At 42.4% G+C, this 17,911-nt stretch overlaps 1 protein-coding gene across 4 annotated transcripts in view; it reads right to left on the bottom strand.

The window, feature by feature from the left end:
* The window catches only part of CLTCL1 (clathrin heavy chain like 1), a 34,855-nt gene extending 17,299 nt beyond the window's left edge, over nt 1-17,556 (bottom strand). For 3 of the 4 annotated variants that reach the window (XM_069030524.1, XM_069030525.1, XM_069030526.1), the window contains exons 1-10: nt 17,318-17,555; nt 8,884-9,091; nt 4,545-4,813; nt 4,116-4,277; nt 3,550-3,663; nt 2,184-2,357; nt 1,713-1,910; nt 1,140-1,340; nt 874-1,026; nt 212-334 (exon numbers count right to left, since the gene is read on the bottom strand). In XM_069030524.1, coding sequence (XP_068886625.1) covers nt 212-334; nt 874-1,026; nt 1,140-1,340; nt 1,713-1,910; nt 2,184-2,357; nt 3,550-3,663; nt 4,116-4,277; nt 4,545-4,813; nt 8,884-9,091; nt 17,318-17,359 — 1,644 coding nt within the window. In that variant the 5' untranslated portion in view covers nt 17,360-17,555. Of the gene's footprint in view, nt 1-211; nt 335-873; nt 1,027-1,139; nt 1,341-1,712; nt 1,911-2,183; nt 2,358-3,549; nt 3,664-4,115; nt 4,278-4,544; nt 4,814-8,883; nt 9,092-17,317 lie in introns of all 4 variants that reach the window. The other variant, XM_069030527.1, reaches the window with a different exon arrangement.
* Nucleotides 17,557-17,911: the final 355 nt, after the last annotated feature.

The raw sequence follows: 17,911 nt of genomic DNA, 5'->3' as shown, positions 1-17,911 counted from the left end.
GGCAGGTTCACTATCAATAAACCGGAAAGCTTCCACAAGAATTTGAAAACACACTTGCCTCTAAAGGCTCAATGATAACCAAACGTGACTATTTAGTCACTTCTCTAATCGAAATGATGAGAGATCTGAACCAGCCTTACCAGTCCCCAGAATGGTACTACGCTATTACCTCTGTCTAGAAAGAGACCAGCACTCTTGTTGTAGGCATCACCTGGTTAATGTTAGCCAATGGCTCCTCATCCTGTACCAGCATCTGAGAGAACTGCAGGCCTTGTTCTGGACTGACTCTCATCACACTTCTCAGTAGGAAGATCCAGTCTGGGGTATAGCCAACCTAGAGATTTCAGAAACAGTCATGCATATCTAGGAAGCTTCACACTTCTGTTAAGCCTTCAGATTCTTTAGCATAGGGACTACAAACTACTGTGAGCTTGCCATGCCCATCCCCCATCTGCCAGGAATTCTCAGACAAAAGCATTTTTTGTCTGTTGACACAGAAATTCAGTATTCACCTACTTAGTAACTGATCTTGTGCCAGGGCAATTCTCTGGCTAGGTAAGAAAACTGTCTGGAACAAATTTTTCAACAGTCCTAAAGCACTACTTATCAAGTCCTAAACTTAAAAGTGGATATTAGGCAATTTTTCTTTTTTTTTATGGATTACAAAACAACATCTGAGGAATTCAGGAAGAATCCTATCTTTATTCTGTAAAATAAGATTAAACCAGTCCATTAACTTGATACTTCATAAAATTCTGGGTATTTTGAAGTTTATTTTTTGCGGTCTGTTTAGCCCGTAGTAATACACTATGATTTGCACAACGTACATGTTAAGTGTATGTCAGAGCCTGCAGTTCATGATAAACTATTTACCTTCTTAGCATACAGCACTATTTTCTGGAATTGACCAGTTTCAGCAAAGCACTGAATCACTTTGTTTGGCACATTAGCTCGAAGGTAGACGCTGAGTGCAAGGGTTGGATCAGCTGTCTTCACCAAGTCTCCCAGCTCCTCTGAGCATTCCAGCTGAAGTCAGAAGCGGTAGTTTGTCAAGCAGAAGAATTCAGAGAGGTAGCATCAACAAAAGTATTGTACACACTCAACTGTTACAAGGTAACAGAAGTTATGATGGAGCCTACCTTGTCTTCCTTCAGCCACTTCTCCAGAAGCTGTTTGCGGCCCTGCTGCAAGACGGGGCGACAGAGCTCCAGAGATTCAAACTTGTTCAGCTGTCCCTGATCAAGCAATATTCCAAAGTACTGGAGCAGGGGAGAGGCCTGCCCAGGCTGAGCTGGTACACTCTGGAATTTCCTAATTGTATCACTGGTACGTAGAATTCCCTGAACAGGCACAAGATAGAGAGAAGCAGTGTTTAATTAGTGAAGACCGAATAGCATTAGCTAAAAAAGCAGGTTTTAAGCTATAAACTGAAGTATCTACTGTTAAACCTTCAGGATAGAGACCATCAAACCAATGACTTTCTAGCAAGAAGTCAGTGGCCACAGAAAGTCCAGTCTGGTTAGAAATAAATAGCAGATGCTCCTTTATGGGATACACAGGAATGTATTAGTCAGAACCACTACCAGACTGCATAGAACTAACACTGCATTTATGTTTTGAATATCAAGTTATAAAATGCAAGTGAGCTAAGCAATCCACTAAGCTGAGGTAAATTTCCATGATTTCTTAGCTTTACCTTTGGAGTTATTTACCTTTGGTGCAGATGCAGCTACTTTAGCAGCATCTGCATAGTTTCCTTGAGCAAACAGTGTGTTAAACTTTCGGGCAAATAATTCCTCTGCCCCAGCTAGGTTGCTACGTATAGCCATTCGCAGTCCCAAGTCAGGATTCTGGAGAACATTTGTAGCATAGTTCACTATGTTGTCTTCCTCAACACATACAGAAAGCACCTGGAAAGGACAAGAGGCATATTGAGGAGTACTGTCCTTTCCACAACTACTGTGAAATACAACAACAAAATGGCTATGCAGTCCATCAGTGAAAGACCATTAAAAAAACAAGTTCCTCTCCAAGTAGTTCTGTACTAGGAGAGATTAAAAACTGATTAATCAAATAGTCACTTGCTCTCTTCCATGACATTTGTTGCATCAAATCACTCATCACATTTGTTACATTTCATCTGAACTTTAGAAGGCTCAGAAACAGAATGGTGGATTTGTTACCTGTCCTTTTTTGTTCACGCCAATGATGCCTGAGGTAGGTTCATGGGGAGCTGTGACAAAGATAGTATCAGCACTAATACGGTTCATGTAGATGCACACTCCAGACTCCAAGTCATACATGTGGATATATCCATACTTCGTGATCAGATAAATAACACCATGCTTAATTCCAATCTGCCAAAACACAGGTTTTTATTAGTCAAAACTAGTAAGACTGTAACACGACAGCTGCCTTTAGCCTAGTCACAAGAAAGTACTGCAGTGACATGCCTTTGTACTGACACTAAGAACAAATACAGCTTCAGGCTTCTTCCTTTCAGACTCAAAAGCAATGAACAGCTTTGCTGGCCATTTGCAGGCATAGCTGCAGTGAACAGAGAGGTTGAAGGGAAATTAAAATTCAGCTGCAGCAAAGGACATACTCCTCATCCTAATAAGCTAAGCTGAGGAAACAAGTTTGGGCATAATTAGCATTCTAGTCTAGATATGTCAGTACCAGTTTCTGTTCAGAAATACTAATGAGATAATCCCATTCTCTTCCAACAAAGCCTACCCAAAGTACCAGCAGAATCTAAGCTCATCTTACTGAGTACTCCAGTTTATCTGTCAAGTCACTGAAACTGGGGAGGTTTTTGAGCCGAAATGGTCTTCAGACAAGGAAAGTACTCTCTCCTTGGAACAAGTCTTTAGATGTTTTGTTAATTAAGCCTTAAGCTGTAGCATGGAGCCACATGAATCCTGTCATGCACACACCTTAGTTTAAGGCATCTCTTGGTCTATTTATGAAGCTGGTCTACTAGACTTGTCAGCAGTTTTATGTTCTGAGATAGTCTGCTTTTATGACACAATTTCTAGTCCTGCAGACATGCTAAGTGAAATTTCATCTGTGATAGCAACCAGCTATGTTCCTTCCTAAAGAACCTCTCACTAATGTCCCAAATTGCCTTTTCTGGGCTACTACTACAGGAGGTATGCTAATTTTCTTATCTAGAACTTGGAACATTAGTAAGAAGCTGAATAGCCAAAGTGATGTTGGATACGTTCTCTCTGAAGACACTGTCAAGGGGTTTTTTTGGGATCTGTTTCATTGGTTTGGGGTTTTTTTCATAGAAGTTTTATTGGGGCTTTTTGTTTGTTTTATTATTTTTTAAAATACAACCTCAAGTTGACAGCTAGACAAATACAGGAACAGTCTATACATTTAAGTTACTGTTTTAATGTCCACACTACCTCCCACAAACCTATTAACACCCCTCCCAGAACTAGGAAGAATGACAGCAAAGCACTAGAGAAAGCATTCTTTACAACAGATGTCAGCTCCTTGCCAAGTTATAATGCTCATTCTTTGGAGGGGTCAAACATTTACCTGCATTGCCACGGGGAAGTCTGTTTGTGCCTCAGGTGGGAAAAACACATCAACAGCTTTCTTAACAAATGGCTGATTTCCAGTAGCTGGCTGACCTACTTCGATTATGTGCAGCTAGGAAGAAAAGAGTTCATGTCACAAGATTGCCTGCAAGTACAGCCACATGAAAGAAGTTCCTTTCCTCAGATATGCTACTGAAGTCATCTGCCACATTTGGCCAACACAGTCTGGGGAGCTGTGCTCCACATATTCAGAATGTTAAGTTTTCTGGAACCTGATAAATTTAAAGCTGGAAGAAGAATAAAAAACCCAAAACAACCATACTTTCCATGAAAGCGGACTATTCCTATTTAAGGCAACCCGTTCAAGACATTTTGAGTTAGACTTGTCAATTCATCAGTTTTGCAGCACAAGACTAGAAAGGCCAAGACATTTACCATGGTGTTACCTCAGCCCTGCACAGATCGCTCAGCAGTTGTAGCATATTCAATGCTACTCAATTCCACATTCAGTTTGATGCAAACAATCTACCTAAGGCACTACAGGAACACAGTTGCAAACTTTACCTTGCCTCCTGCAGGACTCCTCACAGCAAAACAGAAGAGGGTAGAAGGTTTGGCATTTCCCTCTACTTTGAATTCTGCAAAAGCTGCTGCATGGCCTTCTATAGGTTGAGAGACTTTTCTATCAACCGAGTACAGCTGCATTGCACCAACCACACGATTTTGCTAGAGAAAAGAAAGGTCAGCTTTTAGAGATAAGATTTCAAATGTTTTTAGCAAGACCCTTGGGAAAATAAACTAAAAAGCAGCAAATGCCTCTCATCCCCTCCTCCAACACTCGAACTGAACTAAAAGTCAGGCTGTTCCTACACAAAAGATAGTTTTGAATTTTTTATTTACAGAAACCAAAGTTAAACTACAGCAGCTATTAAGTGAAGTGGGGCCAAGACTCTCCCAATTATCTTCATAACATGCTGCTTCCAGGGAACTTACCTGTGCTGAAATTCCTATCAGCAGCAGCCACTTCTGGTGTTCATCTGTTCTGTAATTGATGATTTGGCAGCCTGCAAGACTAGCATGTCTATCAAACATCTTTTGGGGTTGTGATTCTCCCTCCATGCTCCAGTGGTACACTGCTGTCTCTGTCACCAAGGCAACTGTATTCACAGATATCCATTTCCAGAAGATCACTTCCTCTGCCATTGTGTGGGCTTTCATTTTACTTTTCATCTCAATGTTAAAGATCTGAAGTGTTTTCCCAGCTAGTATGACAAAATCCAATAAACATCACAGATCAATTACCACAGTGGCCATCCTGCAGTTTTCCTATTTACAAGCACCCAGTTTAACCCACTATTCCAGTGGTGTCACAGACAGGGTTAGTGTCCTGTCACATCTGAGTTTCCTTCAATGCTTGACTCTTAACAGAATCCCCTTTCCACCCCCAACACCTGTACCATCCCAAAACTAAAAAAACTCTTCTTACGGACACTCACACAGACATTCCAACAACTGACAAGCACAGACACTTTAATTAACTATAAGCTGTAGTAAAAAGAAAGTCTAAGCTACAGAGCTTGTGTAAACTCTTGTTTGGTTGGCAGCACTGGTATGCCAAGTTACAGATGTCTAGTAGATGTCATTCAGCATAATTAATAGAAAGAATGGCTCCAGTCCGTGTCAGTTTAATAGCTGCTGTAGATGACCTGGACTAAGTCAAACAGCACAAGACTTAAAACAGCTTGAAACAGCCAAAGATCACAGCTCCCATTTTATTTTTCTGTAGGATGAACTGCATACTGAACTAGATGGGCTCTGCACAACAAGGAAAAAGAGTAATACCTCTTCTGTACTGAAGAGGACAGGCAAAAGTTCAGAAAGACTACAGGAAGGTTTGGAGCTTCAGTTCCAGTTAAGATTACTTCTTCATGATTTAGGAAACTAGACTGCAGGTTTAGTCTTGATTTTAGTAATCCTGTTAATTACCAGAAGCCCTACCCTACTAAGTAGGCTTAAAACCAACATTAACTGAACCAAACTATAAAGAATAAGGGAATCTATTCCTTTCACGAAGTCAAACTGATGTTTTAATTTACTGCAGATCAGACAACTCAGCTCCAGGAATATTCTTTTCTGTTCACAAGCCACCCACTCAGACTGCTGGAGTATTGGCTTGTAATGCCATTATTTCTAACCCCATTTCAGAAGCGTTTCCTGTTAGTAACACTTGTGACTGTCAAACTGGGAGATGTTCGCTGATAGATAAAGGCTGCTGGCCCCTGAGAAATCGTATTCAAGAGTTACTAATCCCAAGATACTATGTATCTCAAACTGCTCTACAGCATAATTTATACATAAATTGATCATGTTAGTTTAATGCAGTGCCAAGAGATAACGCAAGACTTCAGAGCTATCACATGCAGCATTTGCTGCCTGGCTTAACTGCACTGAGAACTGTCATCCTGATCAACTACATCCTCGGAGAGCTTGCTACCTTTCCTGGGACCAAAAGCAGCCTGCTAATGAACACTTTGCTCTGCACATGCACTTACTGTATTAGACAGATGCAGTAAGCCCAGGCCTGTAAGCTGATAGCTGGAAAGAGCATATTTACTGTATTGGATAACAATTTATCCAGCAATGGCCTGGTGCTATCAAGGGACAGATTTTGAACTCCCAAACTGTGCAGCCTCACATGCAGCCAGGAGACAAGTAGTTCTGGAAGGGCTCTGGTCACCATCTAAACAACAATCCCAGTATGTGCATACTGAAATTGCTCTCAAGGACAGTCTTCCTGAAAAGGAAGCAGGATGTCTTTCCTAGTTTTAAGAACATAGGAGAAGCCAACAAACAGCTAAAAGCTCATGGTTGTCCCTTTTCTAGACTAAATTTGACTGCTGTGTCACAGTGGAAATGGCTCTACAAGATTCACTAGGCAGTTTAGCCCTAGATGTTGGGAGCTGCAGAAACCACAGCTTTACAATTTCCTAAGTGTGGCAACATAAATTTAAACTTCACAACCCTAAAATGTAATTAAACTGCAAAAAAATTCTGTTATATGGATCGAGAAAGCAGGACCTGCTATATAGTCATAGTGAGGGCATGTCTGTATTTGAGTCATGTCTACTTGAACGCTTTATTAGGCCAAGATTCGAGATAAAAAGACGTAAGGTTTTTCTGATCAAACTACCAAACTGGTGAGTCTAAACAGACTATATAAACAATCAAGTAAGCAGACTACTCGTTTTTTGAACATCAGCACAAGAATTTACATTTCAGTTCACTGGAGCATGAAGTTTCTCCATTCCACAAAGAACGGAAGCACCCTCGAATGCTGCATTCTCCACTTACACCCACTGCTGAGTACTCCCAGTACAGAGCAGTGCAAGAGGACCAAGAACACAAGGACAATGCATAAATCTTGGTACACCAGGAGAATGCCACATGCAATCCAGAAATGAAATTGTGCATACTGTACTTCAGTTTAAATCGAGAACCATTTCATTTCTTTTTCTGAGGGTAGGTTTCTCCATGTATTGCTCAATAATCCTGGGATTATAAGCAACTCCCCATCATGGCACACTGAGTCACAACATGTAACCACTTTGACTATTGAAGCCTCATCCAATCAGCAGGGAAAAGTCTGGAGTGACAGACTGACTTAAACCATGCCTTCAGGTTATCATGGATAACATACTGGTTAGGTAGATCTATTAACTCTGTTTTTTACCTAACCCTCTGATCACTAGATTATTTAGAGAAGAGATCATCAAGTTTGCAACACTTGACAATGCAACTTTGCATGTCAACATGACATCATTAACTCAACCTTGTCAGTTCAGAGGACAGATTTATTCACTCTGAATGGACAGAACAATACTCCTTTTGAGCAAGTCTTAACTGGCAAGAATAAAGCTATATTCTTTGAAGCTGATGATAATCCATTTAGTTAGTATACTAGTTTTAAAACCAGATTACATAGTTTCCTTTTAAGAGGCAGACGAAACTCTGCTAGTGTAGAGAAGGCACTTTCCTTGCCAATACAGTTTATTTAAAGGGGTCCAAGACAAAGGACAGTAAACTCTTAACAGGTATGATTTTTTTTTTCATTGTTACCTTTACCCATACCCAGGGTAAGGCAGTCCTTTACAAGATGTATAACTATCTCAGCTGAATCACAGATTCAGCTGAAGTCAAACATCCACTTTAGTTCTCACCTGATGTCAGTATAAGCCTGAGATCAAAGAAAGTAAGTTAGAGGTTTTGTGCCAGTTCTGAGGACAGTTATTTCTTGGACCCCTAAGTAACTTCACCATGATTTTTCACAATAAGAAACACACTTAGGCAGAAATGAATAGCACACAGGACATGCTAGCAGAGGTCTCTCATAAAAATATTGCAACTTCATTTTGTCTATCAACTGTACTTCCATCACAAATACATACACACAAACATTAAAAGCACACTCTCCTCCTTCACTTGGTACAGTCAATAGTCAAAACAGCCAAATGGTTAGAAACGAGCCAATGGAGAACATGATCACTGTAATGCCAGTTGAGGATTTAGATTCCCCCACCTGGCCATGAAGTGAACTGTCAAATGGCTACCTTAAAGTTCAGGACTTTTTATGAGATTGGACCATTCTGTACTACCAAACATACAATGTCAGGACAAAGTTCACTCACCATCTGTTTAGATAAGATGCAGGAAGAAAAGTACATAGTCAGTAACAGTTATTGAGATTAAATACCAGATGTTGGTCATTTGAGAAAAGAGCCAGAGATGTATTAAAATTACTTCTTTGAGCTCTGAGTGCTATATAAAGGCAGTAACAACATCACAGGTAGCAGTAAGCAGAGGTCTTCTAGCTGCAAGACTGTGTGATAGTCAAACTTAACATGCTTGCTATGTTCAGACTTTTACACTTGCTGGCCGTCCTTATGACATTTTTGTCACTATCTAGTAAAACCTTCAGCTACAAGAAAGGGCCAGGACATGGCAGAAAATATGGCTTTACACCCCTATTCATCTATACAAGCGCCCATTATGTTTACAATACCTGTTTAAAGGGAAAGTATACCAGATGCTGACCTGGTCCTCAGTAAGGATAGGAGGCTGCAGTGCCAGGTCCAAGCATCTCACACCCACTTGGAGGAAAATCATCCAAAGATTACTGAAAGATCTACTGCCAAAAATACAGCATGCAAGTTCAGGCAAGAATTCTTATCCTCATTTACATTCTTCTTAGAAAGTTTACATAAAGTTTAAAAGCATTAATAAGCAGTAATACAACTGAACAGTTTTCATACTGCAATCATAAAGGGTTACTCACCTTTTAGCGCTATTACTTTAGAGGCTGGATTCATGATGGCACTTTCAGCAGAAATTGGACGTCTGATGGGTGTTGTTGGATCGCTCATGTCAATTATTACTACTTGCGCCTGCTCTCCTACTTTCTCCCTTATGCAGATGAACTTGTCAGATTCCATTGTTAGGGTGCTGAATCCAATGTTTGCTGGATTAATGCCCAAATTTTGGAGCTAGAAAGACAAAAAGGCGTGCTTAATTATCCTTCCCTTGCTGAAGGTCTAACTCAAGCCTCTATGTCTAAAATTTCCTCCAGAAGGAAATGTAAGCCTGACAAGTTTCTCTGACTAGAGTGCACACTATTGAACTATGATTTATCTTCTGATTCTCTTTGTTCCATAGGTAAAGAACTATACAGTTGTCAGTACTCAGGTCCTAAAGACATTCCAAAGTTGTATTACTGATGCAAACTAAAAGGAGTTTTAACTTATGCATTTATTGCTTAACCCAGTTCTAGTAACATGGTAAGACTACACCAGCAGTAGCATCACTATTCCAGTTTTAGAAAGGCTGGTAAATTTTATGTTCAAAACTTAAATGGCAGAACTGCAATGTTCAGCATCAGTGGGTAGTACAGAAAGAGTCAATTACTCTTATGCAACCCACTCCTAGCAACAGTGTGGAATGAAGTCTACACAGCAGGTCTCAATTGGCCTACAAGTGGACTTGTTCATCTTACTTCACCTAATTCTTACCAGTGAAAAGTAAGAAAGATATGTTAAAATAAATAGTCATTTCACCTCTCCTTGCCCAAGACGTCATGCCATTAGGCTCAACAACCAAGGTAGGGATTGTAATGCGGGCCCCTTCCAGCCATATGCTCAGCTCTAAAAACATAACTTATGCTCAACCATGCAAAAGTAAAAACAAAGTAGTTATTCTAAATGTAACCTGGAGTCATTTTGTGCTGCCAAACAGACTACCCTATAAGATGGCTCTATCTCATTTTCATCATTTTGTGTTAACTTTGTTTCCATTCACTCTCAATTTCAGTTAACAGGAGGAGGTGGCAGCGAACAAACATCACTGTTTCACTGGTCCACAGTAAATCGCATTTACCCATGCAGCACATCCCGGTTTGGTATGTCTGCAAGCTGCATTTTATATAACAGTAACTGTGACAAGCCTGAGCACCTGCTTTATGCCCCAAAGCGATGCTTTTCAAGCACAGGAATTGTATCAGCTTCACTGAAGCTTCTCAAAGGATTAACCTATACTGCTTTTCAGTGCACTGCAAGTGAAAAATTAATGCCCTCAAGGAGACAGGATAGAATCTACCACCAGCATCACTGAGTCATTACACTCCTTTGACACATACCACCAGGACCTTCACACAATAGACTAAATCCCTTGGGCAAGAAGTCCCACGATGGTGTCACAAACACTGTTTTAGTGTGTTTGAGCTGGCTGATCGTGGCTTGTTACAGCTTCAGTAATGCTACTCTCTAAATCGTAAATTGGGTATGTAACAGAGATACCTTTAAGTGTAGTGTGTCAGGACTGTGCCCAAGAATGACTCAGGAATTGTTTGTTTTCTGTTGAGCTCACTAATGAAGAGCTATTCAGCTCAGTAACTGCTAATCTCAACACACTCAAGTCTCAGTAAGGTAATGTAAGCCAAATGCACGCATGCGTAAAAAGACATTTATTCATTCCCTAAGTGTCTCTCAGCAGAATTGAGAGCCATTCAACTAACACCTCACTTTAGGGGTAAATACTTAATACACAGTGGTAAACTTCAGCAGGTGCCATTCATTCCAAAAGAGAATCAAAGTTTAGGTACAAGGTCATCAGAACATGCTTGCACCTAGAGTTTTGAAAACAAATCTACCAGGCAGGTGGCTATTACAGCCTTCTGTGTCAGTAAGGAAAAGTTTTTATACCAATACAACTTGTGCACCTTTCACATGTAACACAGAACGTTTTAGCACCCAATAAACATGCAAGTTGTAGCTCCATCAACTTCTGTGACCTTGAACCATAGAGGAATAAACGATAGGCTCTTAATTCTACTGTTCTTGCTCACTTGCTCTACACCAGACAATATCCACATACTGTCACAAATGACATGTTCACGCAGCAGACCCTTAAGCACTTTGATATTGAGCACATTCTGAGTCCGTCTGCCAACAGAGTACAGTCCACTGTAAGAGACTGATTAAGTATCACAAGAGTAGTCAAGAGATTTAACTGCAGCACAGCTAAGTTCCTAACTTGATTTAATTAATCCAAATCTAGATGTGTTTCCAAAGTATTGAAGCAGAAACACAGCTTTTTCAAGGTCTCTTCTCAATTAGTGTGCTTCAGTTTGACCTACTCTTCAAGAGATAGACCCTGGCCACTCATTTTGCATAGTGAGAACCTTGAGGCATTTCCTACTTGAAGTTCAGCTTTAAACCCACCATTATTCACTCCAAAGTCTGGTCCCTGTTGAAGAAAACATTTTGGGTATCTTCACTAAAACAAGTATGATTTTGCATCACACTCTGGTATTAAAATTTTGTGCTTTAAACTATATAAAATTTAGCAAAGGCTTCAGAAAATGTAATGCTAAATTCTGCTTGAGTATCACTGCCACCCTTATTATTAGGGAAACTCATCATATCTTTTAAAGGCTAAATGCCAGTACTGCCTAAAGGATGGTCATGTGAATACTGCAAGCCTCAGTCAATGATGACAACACTTCACCGTTTAGCAGTCTGAAAACACTGAAGACTGTTCCTACCATTAGGGGAGTGGTACATACCCTCTTGAGATATGTGAGGCAGTGTAAGAGGCATCTTACACTGACTGACTACACAGAAGAATAGGAGCAGAATCCCTCTACCATCAAATAAAGGAGCATCAGCCAGCACCACTTTTACCCTGGATGGGACAAATCTTCTATGATGATTTGAACAATGTTGTTCTAAAGCACCTTCCTACCCTTCCTCAAGCAGAAAATTAGTAGAACTTTATTACAGGAGGTAGCAAGCACTTAGCTATGTATCTTAAAAGGCCTCAGGAAAAGATGCTACAGGTCATTACCGAGGCTTGTATATGTTAACTGTAATTTTCCAGTTTATTTTCATAAAGGAGTGAACAACAGGCCTCTCAACTACTACTAAATTTTCCTTTTTTATTATGCTCCTTAGGCAAGCAGTATCCTCTCTCAAACTAAGGTTGTTTTCTTCTGAAAAGAAAGATTCAACACTACACAGTCATTCCAGAGGTATTTACTATGATTTCCATGATTCCATTTACCATTGTTTCCATGATTTCACCCACACTTTACTTTTGGGTAATCCAGTTAAACCCTACCAAGCACCCCCATGTAGGTTACAGCAAGCCTTGCTGTAGGGGAAAGGGTAACATTCTGTTCTACAAGTAACAGCCTAATGCCTCTCCTGCCACAACACCCATTAGCTATACACACACACACCATAGAACCATTTTCACCATCAAGTTGAATGAACCAGGTAACAAAGATTTTTGCTTCATAGGTATCTAGTACTACTACAGGCTGCATTAGATGCCATAAGACTTTTAAGCATCTTATAGATACTGAGAATTTACTGACATGGTAAAGATTAAACCAAGATGTATTGATTCTCAACATGAATGAAGACACAAAGATATTCAGGATGCAAGACCATTATTAATCTGATATTTAGTCTTTCCCCATTCTTTACCAGCATTGTACCATTTGCTAAGAAATGAAGCCAAGATGTCTTTTACACAAGAGCTCTACTAAATACTGAGCTTTCTAATGATTTTCCCTTACTGTGGAGTGCAGCGATCCAGACTGACCCAGCATAGACCAACTCAGATACTGATACCTCTGGTCTTCAAACTAAGTTCGTTTCTCTAACAGGAAATAATTAAGCCTAACTTATGGTCTGACACTCCAGTAATTGGGACCTACCATCAGTTAAACGCTGGAGTCAGAACTCCGTGAATTTAGTATCTCTCCAGAGTTCAGTAAGTATCCCGTTTCAGCTTTATGCCACATAATTCTAGTATAAATGCTTGTTAGAGGTGATCAACTACTGTTTTTAAGGCCATTAGAAAAGACTAAGGCTTGGACAGAAGCTGCACATACCCAAATAAAAACTGCCTGCTAAAAGCATGTATCTTTTTAAACATAATACAAACCAAGAATGCAGTAATAGTTTCCTGTAAGTCTTACTCATGTGACTACATAAAGTTCTAATCATCCCCCATAAGGATGGGCATGTAACTGTTGGATATCCCTGCTCAGCTGCTCACCCTCACCTCATCTCCTGCTATAGTTCCCATTTTGACAGCTGAGGGACACCAAACAAGTATGTAAGATCCAAAATATGCAAGACCACTGGTCTTAGCTGCAGTTGCGATTAGGCTTTCATCTTAAGTGACAGTTACTCCCTACACAAAAATCTATTTCTGTATGTCTGTGATAAGGATTGGATCATCTATCACTACCATGTGCAGGGCACTTTTGAATCCAAGTAAATGTGGGCTCTTCATCACTGAATAGCTGAATCACGTCATAATAACCCTAACCATTTGAATACAAATCTGAAAAGTCACTTACAGCTTGCAAATATCCTGAGTGCTTCTTAAGTCCATATGTCCCAGCAAAGCAAACTTACGAACGCCATCCAGCTCAGTCATGCCTACTGCACAACAGATAGTTATTCTGTTATTCTTAATAAGACAAGCCAGACTATCCAAACAAAGTGGGTTTGTCTTGAAAATGATGGAAGTCAATCTACATCCTTTATGCTTAAAAACAGGATACTTTAGCTTGTCAGTGCTGTACCAAGATGTGCAGAACTTATGTATCGAGAGTATGTCATGCACACAAGTTTTCTCACAGTAGTTGGCTGTGCTCAAGAGCCTGTATCAGTTACTGAACAGAAAGGAGGACAGTCTGTCTGTGCATTGAAGGGACAATGGCCCCAATCCTGGAATCTGAGACATTGCTTAAGCGACAGTTTTCCCCATAGACAAGCAAAGATTTTTGCTAGTGAGAACTGAGAAAAGCTCAAAGAGGCACAAAGAGACGCTTTTAAGACAAAAGCAATGACTAAGTGAAGGAAAAGTTTAATTTTAGATCAGGAACACTTTGTACACTGGATTTCAGTAGTATTGCTTCCAGTCTATGTACCAGTATATTTGGTCTTTTACTGCACTTCCATTGTAAACTACAATCCCCCTGGAAGAGGAGTTCAATCCGGTAAATAATTTATAATTCACTACTCCAACAGAAGCAGTGGAGTTAAGAACCTGATTAAATCACATTAGCTTAAGTAGTATGCACAAGTAATTCACTGCAGGAGGACTTGGCATAGTTTGCACTGCTGCAGCTGGGCAGTCACCAGACAGATAAAAACTAAGTCCTTGTTTTATTCGCCTCCCTTGCTATGAGACTTAAACGATAATATCCTCTGGGGGAAAAACAAGCAAATTCTTCATGAATTTGTGAAGACTCTTAGTGACAAGAGTTCACAACTAAAAATAACTGTTCAACTGCATTAAATGTAGCTAAACAAACAGACTTTGAGTTCCTTCTACCACACCAAGATATAGGTATCTTTTTTTCACTGCAGCTATTCTCCATCCTTCAGCTCACACAGGACTTGAACATACAAGCTGTAACAACTTCAAATTTAACATGCCCTGCGACTGGCAGTCACTCCTCCTGCACTGCTCAGTCAGAGGGATGATCAACATAAGGCAAAATGAGCTGCACAAAGAATGTAAAGTAAACAGTCTGCTGATCCCTAGCACTCCTCCAATTCTACATGGACCAAGATCACTGTTTCACTTCACACTACCATTTATCCACTTCCAGCGAGAGAGAGTGGGAGAGGAGTTCAGTATTTAGCACTGCAACTTATGTTTAGCTTCTCTGGAGAGCACCTTCTGCATGGTTTAGTTCTTCTTTTAGTAAAGTACATACAACTACCTCAGGAAGACTCTGAACTTAAGGAAGATGTTTCACCAGCAACAGGCTGAACTTGGAATTAATTACAGCACTGATATTCTAATCACTTAAAGCTGTATTAATTAAAAAGGCTACAGGTAGAAACAGCACACAGATTGAATGAAGGCACAGAAAGACAACTTAGCATCACTGAAACACAACAATTACATGGAATTGTAACTTTTTTGGCTTTATCATAAAGCAGCATAGTAGATTTGCCATACTAATTTTAAATATGATAATTTAACCGTAGTCAAGACAATTACTTGGAAGTAATTGGGGGGGGGGGGAAGATCTTAATCTGATAAAGCTAAATATGTGTGACAGTGTAGCATTATGAATAGAAGGCCTAATGTTTTCACAAATTCTCTACCAGTCAACAACAAGCACCATGTAACATTACTTCATGACTCTAGATTCTAGTTTACAACATACAGTAAGTTAGAGCTGATATAATTGTACTGCAGATATCCAGCCAGAGCAAACACTATGAGTTCCTACATTCCTTCCATTTTCCCTCCCCATTTATCCCACCATGTAGGGGCAACTGCAGAAGCAGCATGAGGAGGCTACTGCATGCCTACTCCCAGCTACTACTGATCTCAATCTCTCTTTAGCAGAGTACTGCTTTAGTGCTTGTATCTGCACTCAGCCTGGGGGAGAAGCAGAAGTGAATGCTGAAGAAGTTTGTTCCCACATGTTAGCAACGGATATCCCAGGGTTTTCTCTGCTCCTCCATGTAGCTTTCTTGCTGAGGAAAAGTGACTCAAGCACAGGCTTAGCTTTTTCAATAAGATCAAACTGTTTAAGAGCAAAAGCAGGTGGTAGCAAAAAATAGAGTATGACTTCAGTACAAATCCCTCAAAAAGCAGGTGGGCAGCCCCCCACCCAAACCTGAGGTACCACAATGCTGATATTGGCAGTGTTGCAAGACGCTCAACACTGGTAATCAAAGAAACAGCCATTTAACATGCAAAGCAGCACAGGACACCTCTTGCATATTAAGTGTGATGTCCTCTCATCGCTATTGTATCGATCAAACACAATCAGCAGGACTGGTTATACTTGCTAGTTTTAAATGGTAAGAACTATATGCTCTCTAAGGAGAGTCTGACATCAAAACCACTTTGATCCCAAGTTTCTTACTGAGACAGCTGTTCTGCAGCTCTTATGAACCTATTTGAGATTACTATAATCACTGCTATAGCAGACACTGGCAAGGAGGGTATGGAGTAGAATTCTTCACCACGTTAAACTTTCCTAACCCATGAAAACTCAAGAGAACACAGGTGTGTCTCCTCCCTTGGACAGAGAGATTAGATATTTCTGGAATTCACTCTAATTACTGTTTTTTTCAAGATAGAGCTCCTTCTAGGGTCACCGGGACAGCTCTTCCAGTTAAGCAAAAATATACTTCCCAAAGGGAGCTGGAAGCGGCTGTAACCATTTCCCAAGCTGAAATGCCCAAAGTGGCATGAACTACACACTGGGAGATGATACCCAGTTCGTATTTTGAAATGGATGCCTGATTTGACAGAAAGGGGCAGTACAGCGACAGAAGGATGACTTGCCAAGTCCACTTCCTGTTCTCTCATTCATTTAGTAAATTCCTTTAATTCCTGCCGCAAACTGCACGTTCAGAGACCGCTGTTCTCTCACTCCATTTACTCCCTCACCACCAGGTCACAAGGAAACAGATCAACCGGTTTGTCTGTGCTGCATTCCATTAGCCATGGATCTTTTCCAATACTGGCATTACGGTTTTCACAGGATATTAAGGACAGAACCATGTCATTTTGGGGGAGGATTTTTTAATATTGTTATGTTTGGAAGGAGAGACAGAGGCTGTGCAGCTTCTAAGTCCAAATGGTTTCTTACACCTCATCTCACCAATTCCCACACAGCTGCACAAAAAGAGGTTCCCAGGAACCTTCGCGATCCAGGGGCTGATAGTCGTTTAGGTAAAAGGAAAAAACCAAGATCCGCCTGGAAGACTGCGGCGTCCACCCAAGCTGAGGTGGGGGAGCGCCCGCGGTGCCCGGGGCGAGCAGCACGGCTCCGGCGCGGCGCCTCCCCCTCCACGGAGCGGGAGGTCCCTCAGGCGACGAGTGACTCTGCACAAATCGCGGCCGCTCCGCATGCCGCGGGGACGCAGCTCCGGGGATAGAAGGATGGACGGACGGATGGACGAAGAGAAGCGGCAGCCCAGAGTCCGCACCGGGGGCGGGCTCAGTCCCGCGCGCCTTCCCGCGGCGCCCAGCGGGACGGCGGCCGCGCTCCGGAGGAGAGGAAGGAGGGGACGGAGCAGGTCCCCTCGCGGCCTGGCCCCCTCTCCCCGCCCTCAGCGCGCCCTCGACACCCCCTCTCTGAGAGACGGTGCAAGGCAGAAGAGGGGGACCCCGACCCCACGCCTTCTCCGCTGCCCCCCCCCCCCCCCCCCCGCGCTCACCTGGAAGTGCTCCTGGAAGCGAATAGGCAGTATCTGGGCCATGGCTGGGGGCGAGCTCCCCAGGGCAGGGGCGCGGGGCAGGGACAGGCGGTGAAGCGGGGCGGCCGCCGGTGCTCCCCTCACGGCGGCGGGAGCGGCGCAGGCGCGGAGCCCTCGCTGGGATGGCGCCCGGCACGCCCGCCACCCTCCTCGGCCTCAGCGCGGGGCCGCTCACTCGCCGGGATCACTCCGCACCTCACCAGCCTGCCAGGGTCTCCTCAAATAGTCCCTCCCCGCCTCCCTTCTTCCCCCGCCCATCGCCGCCGCCTCTCGCCCGCCATCACCCTCCCGCTTTCCTCTGCCCCGCTATCCCTCACTCCCGCTGAGGGCACGGGCTGGGAACGGGGTTCTGAGGAGAGGGTGGTCCCTGCCGCAGCTACGGCTAGCGCAGAGGGGCGGGAGGGCTTGTCAGAGTGCAGGTATCCTTCCGCTGCTGCCACACACGCTCACGTGACCCGGTCCCCTCCCCGGCTCCCTCCGGCGCTGCCCCCGGCCCACCCTCACCCCGACCCCCGGGCCTGCCCCAGACCCGCCCTCACACCGACCCTCGGGGCT

Source organism: Aphelocoma coerulescens, chromosome 15 (genome assembly GCF_041296385.1).
Source record: "Aphelocoma coerulescens isolate FSJ_1873_10779 chromosome 15, UR_Acoe_1.0, whole genome shotgun sequence".
NCBI classification, from domain to species: domain Eukaryota; kingdom Metazoa; phylum Chordata; class Aves; order Passeriformes; family Corvidae; genus Aphelocoma; species Aphelocoma coerulescens.
The sequence above is the reverse complement of the archived record's forward strand: the minus strand, read 5'-3'. Positions and strand labels throughout refer to the sequence as shown.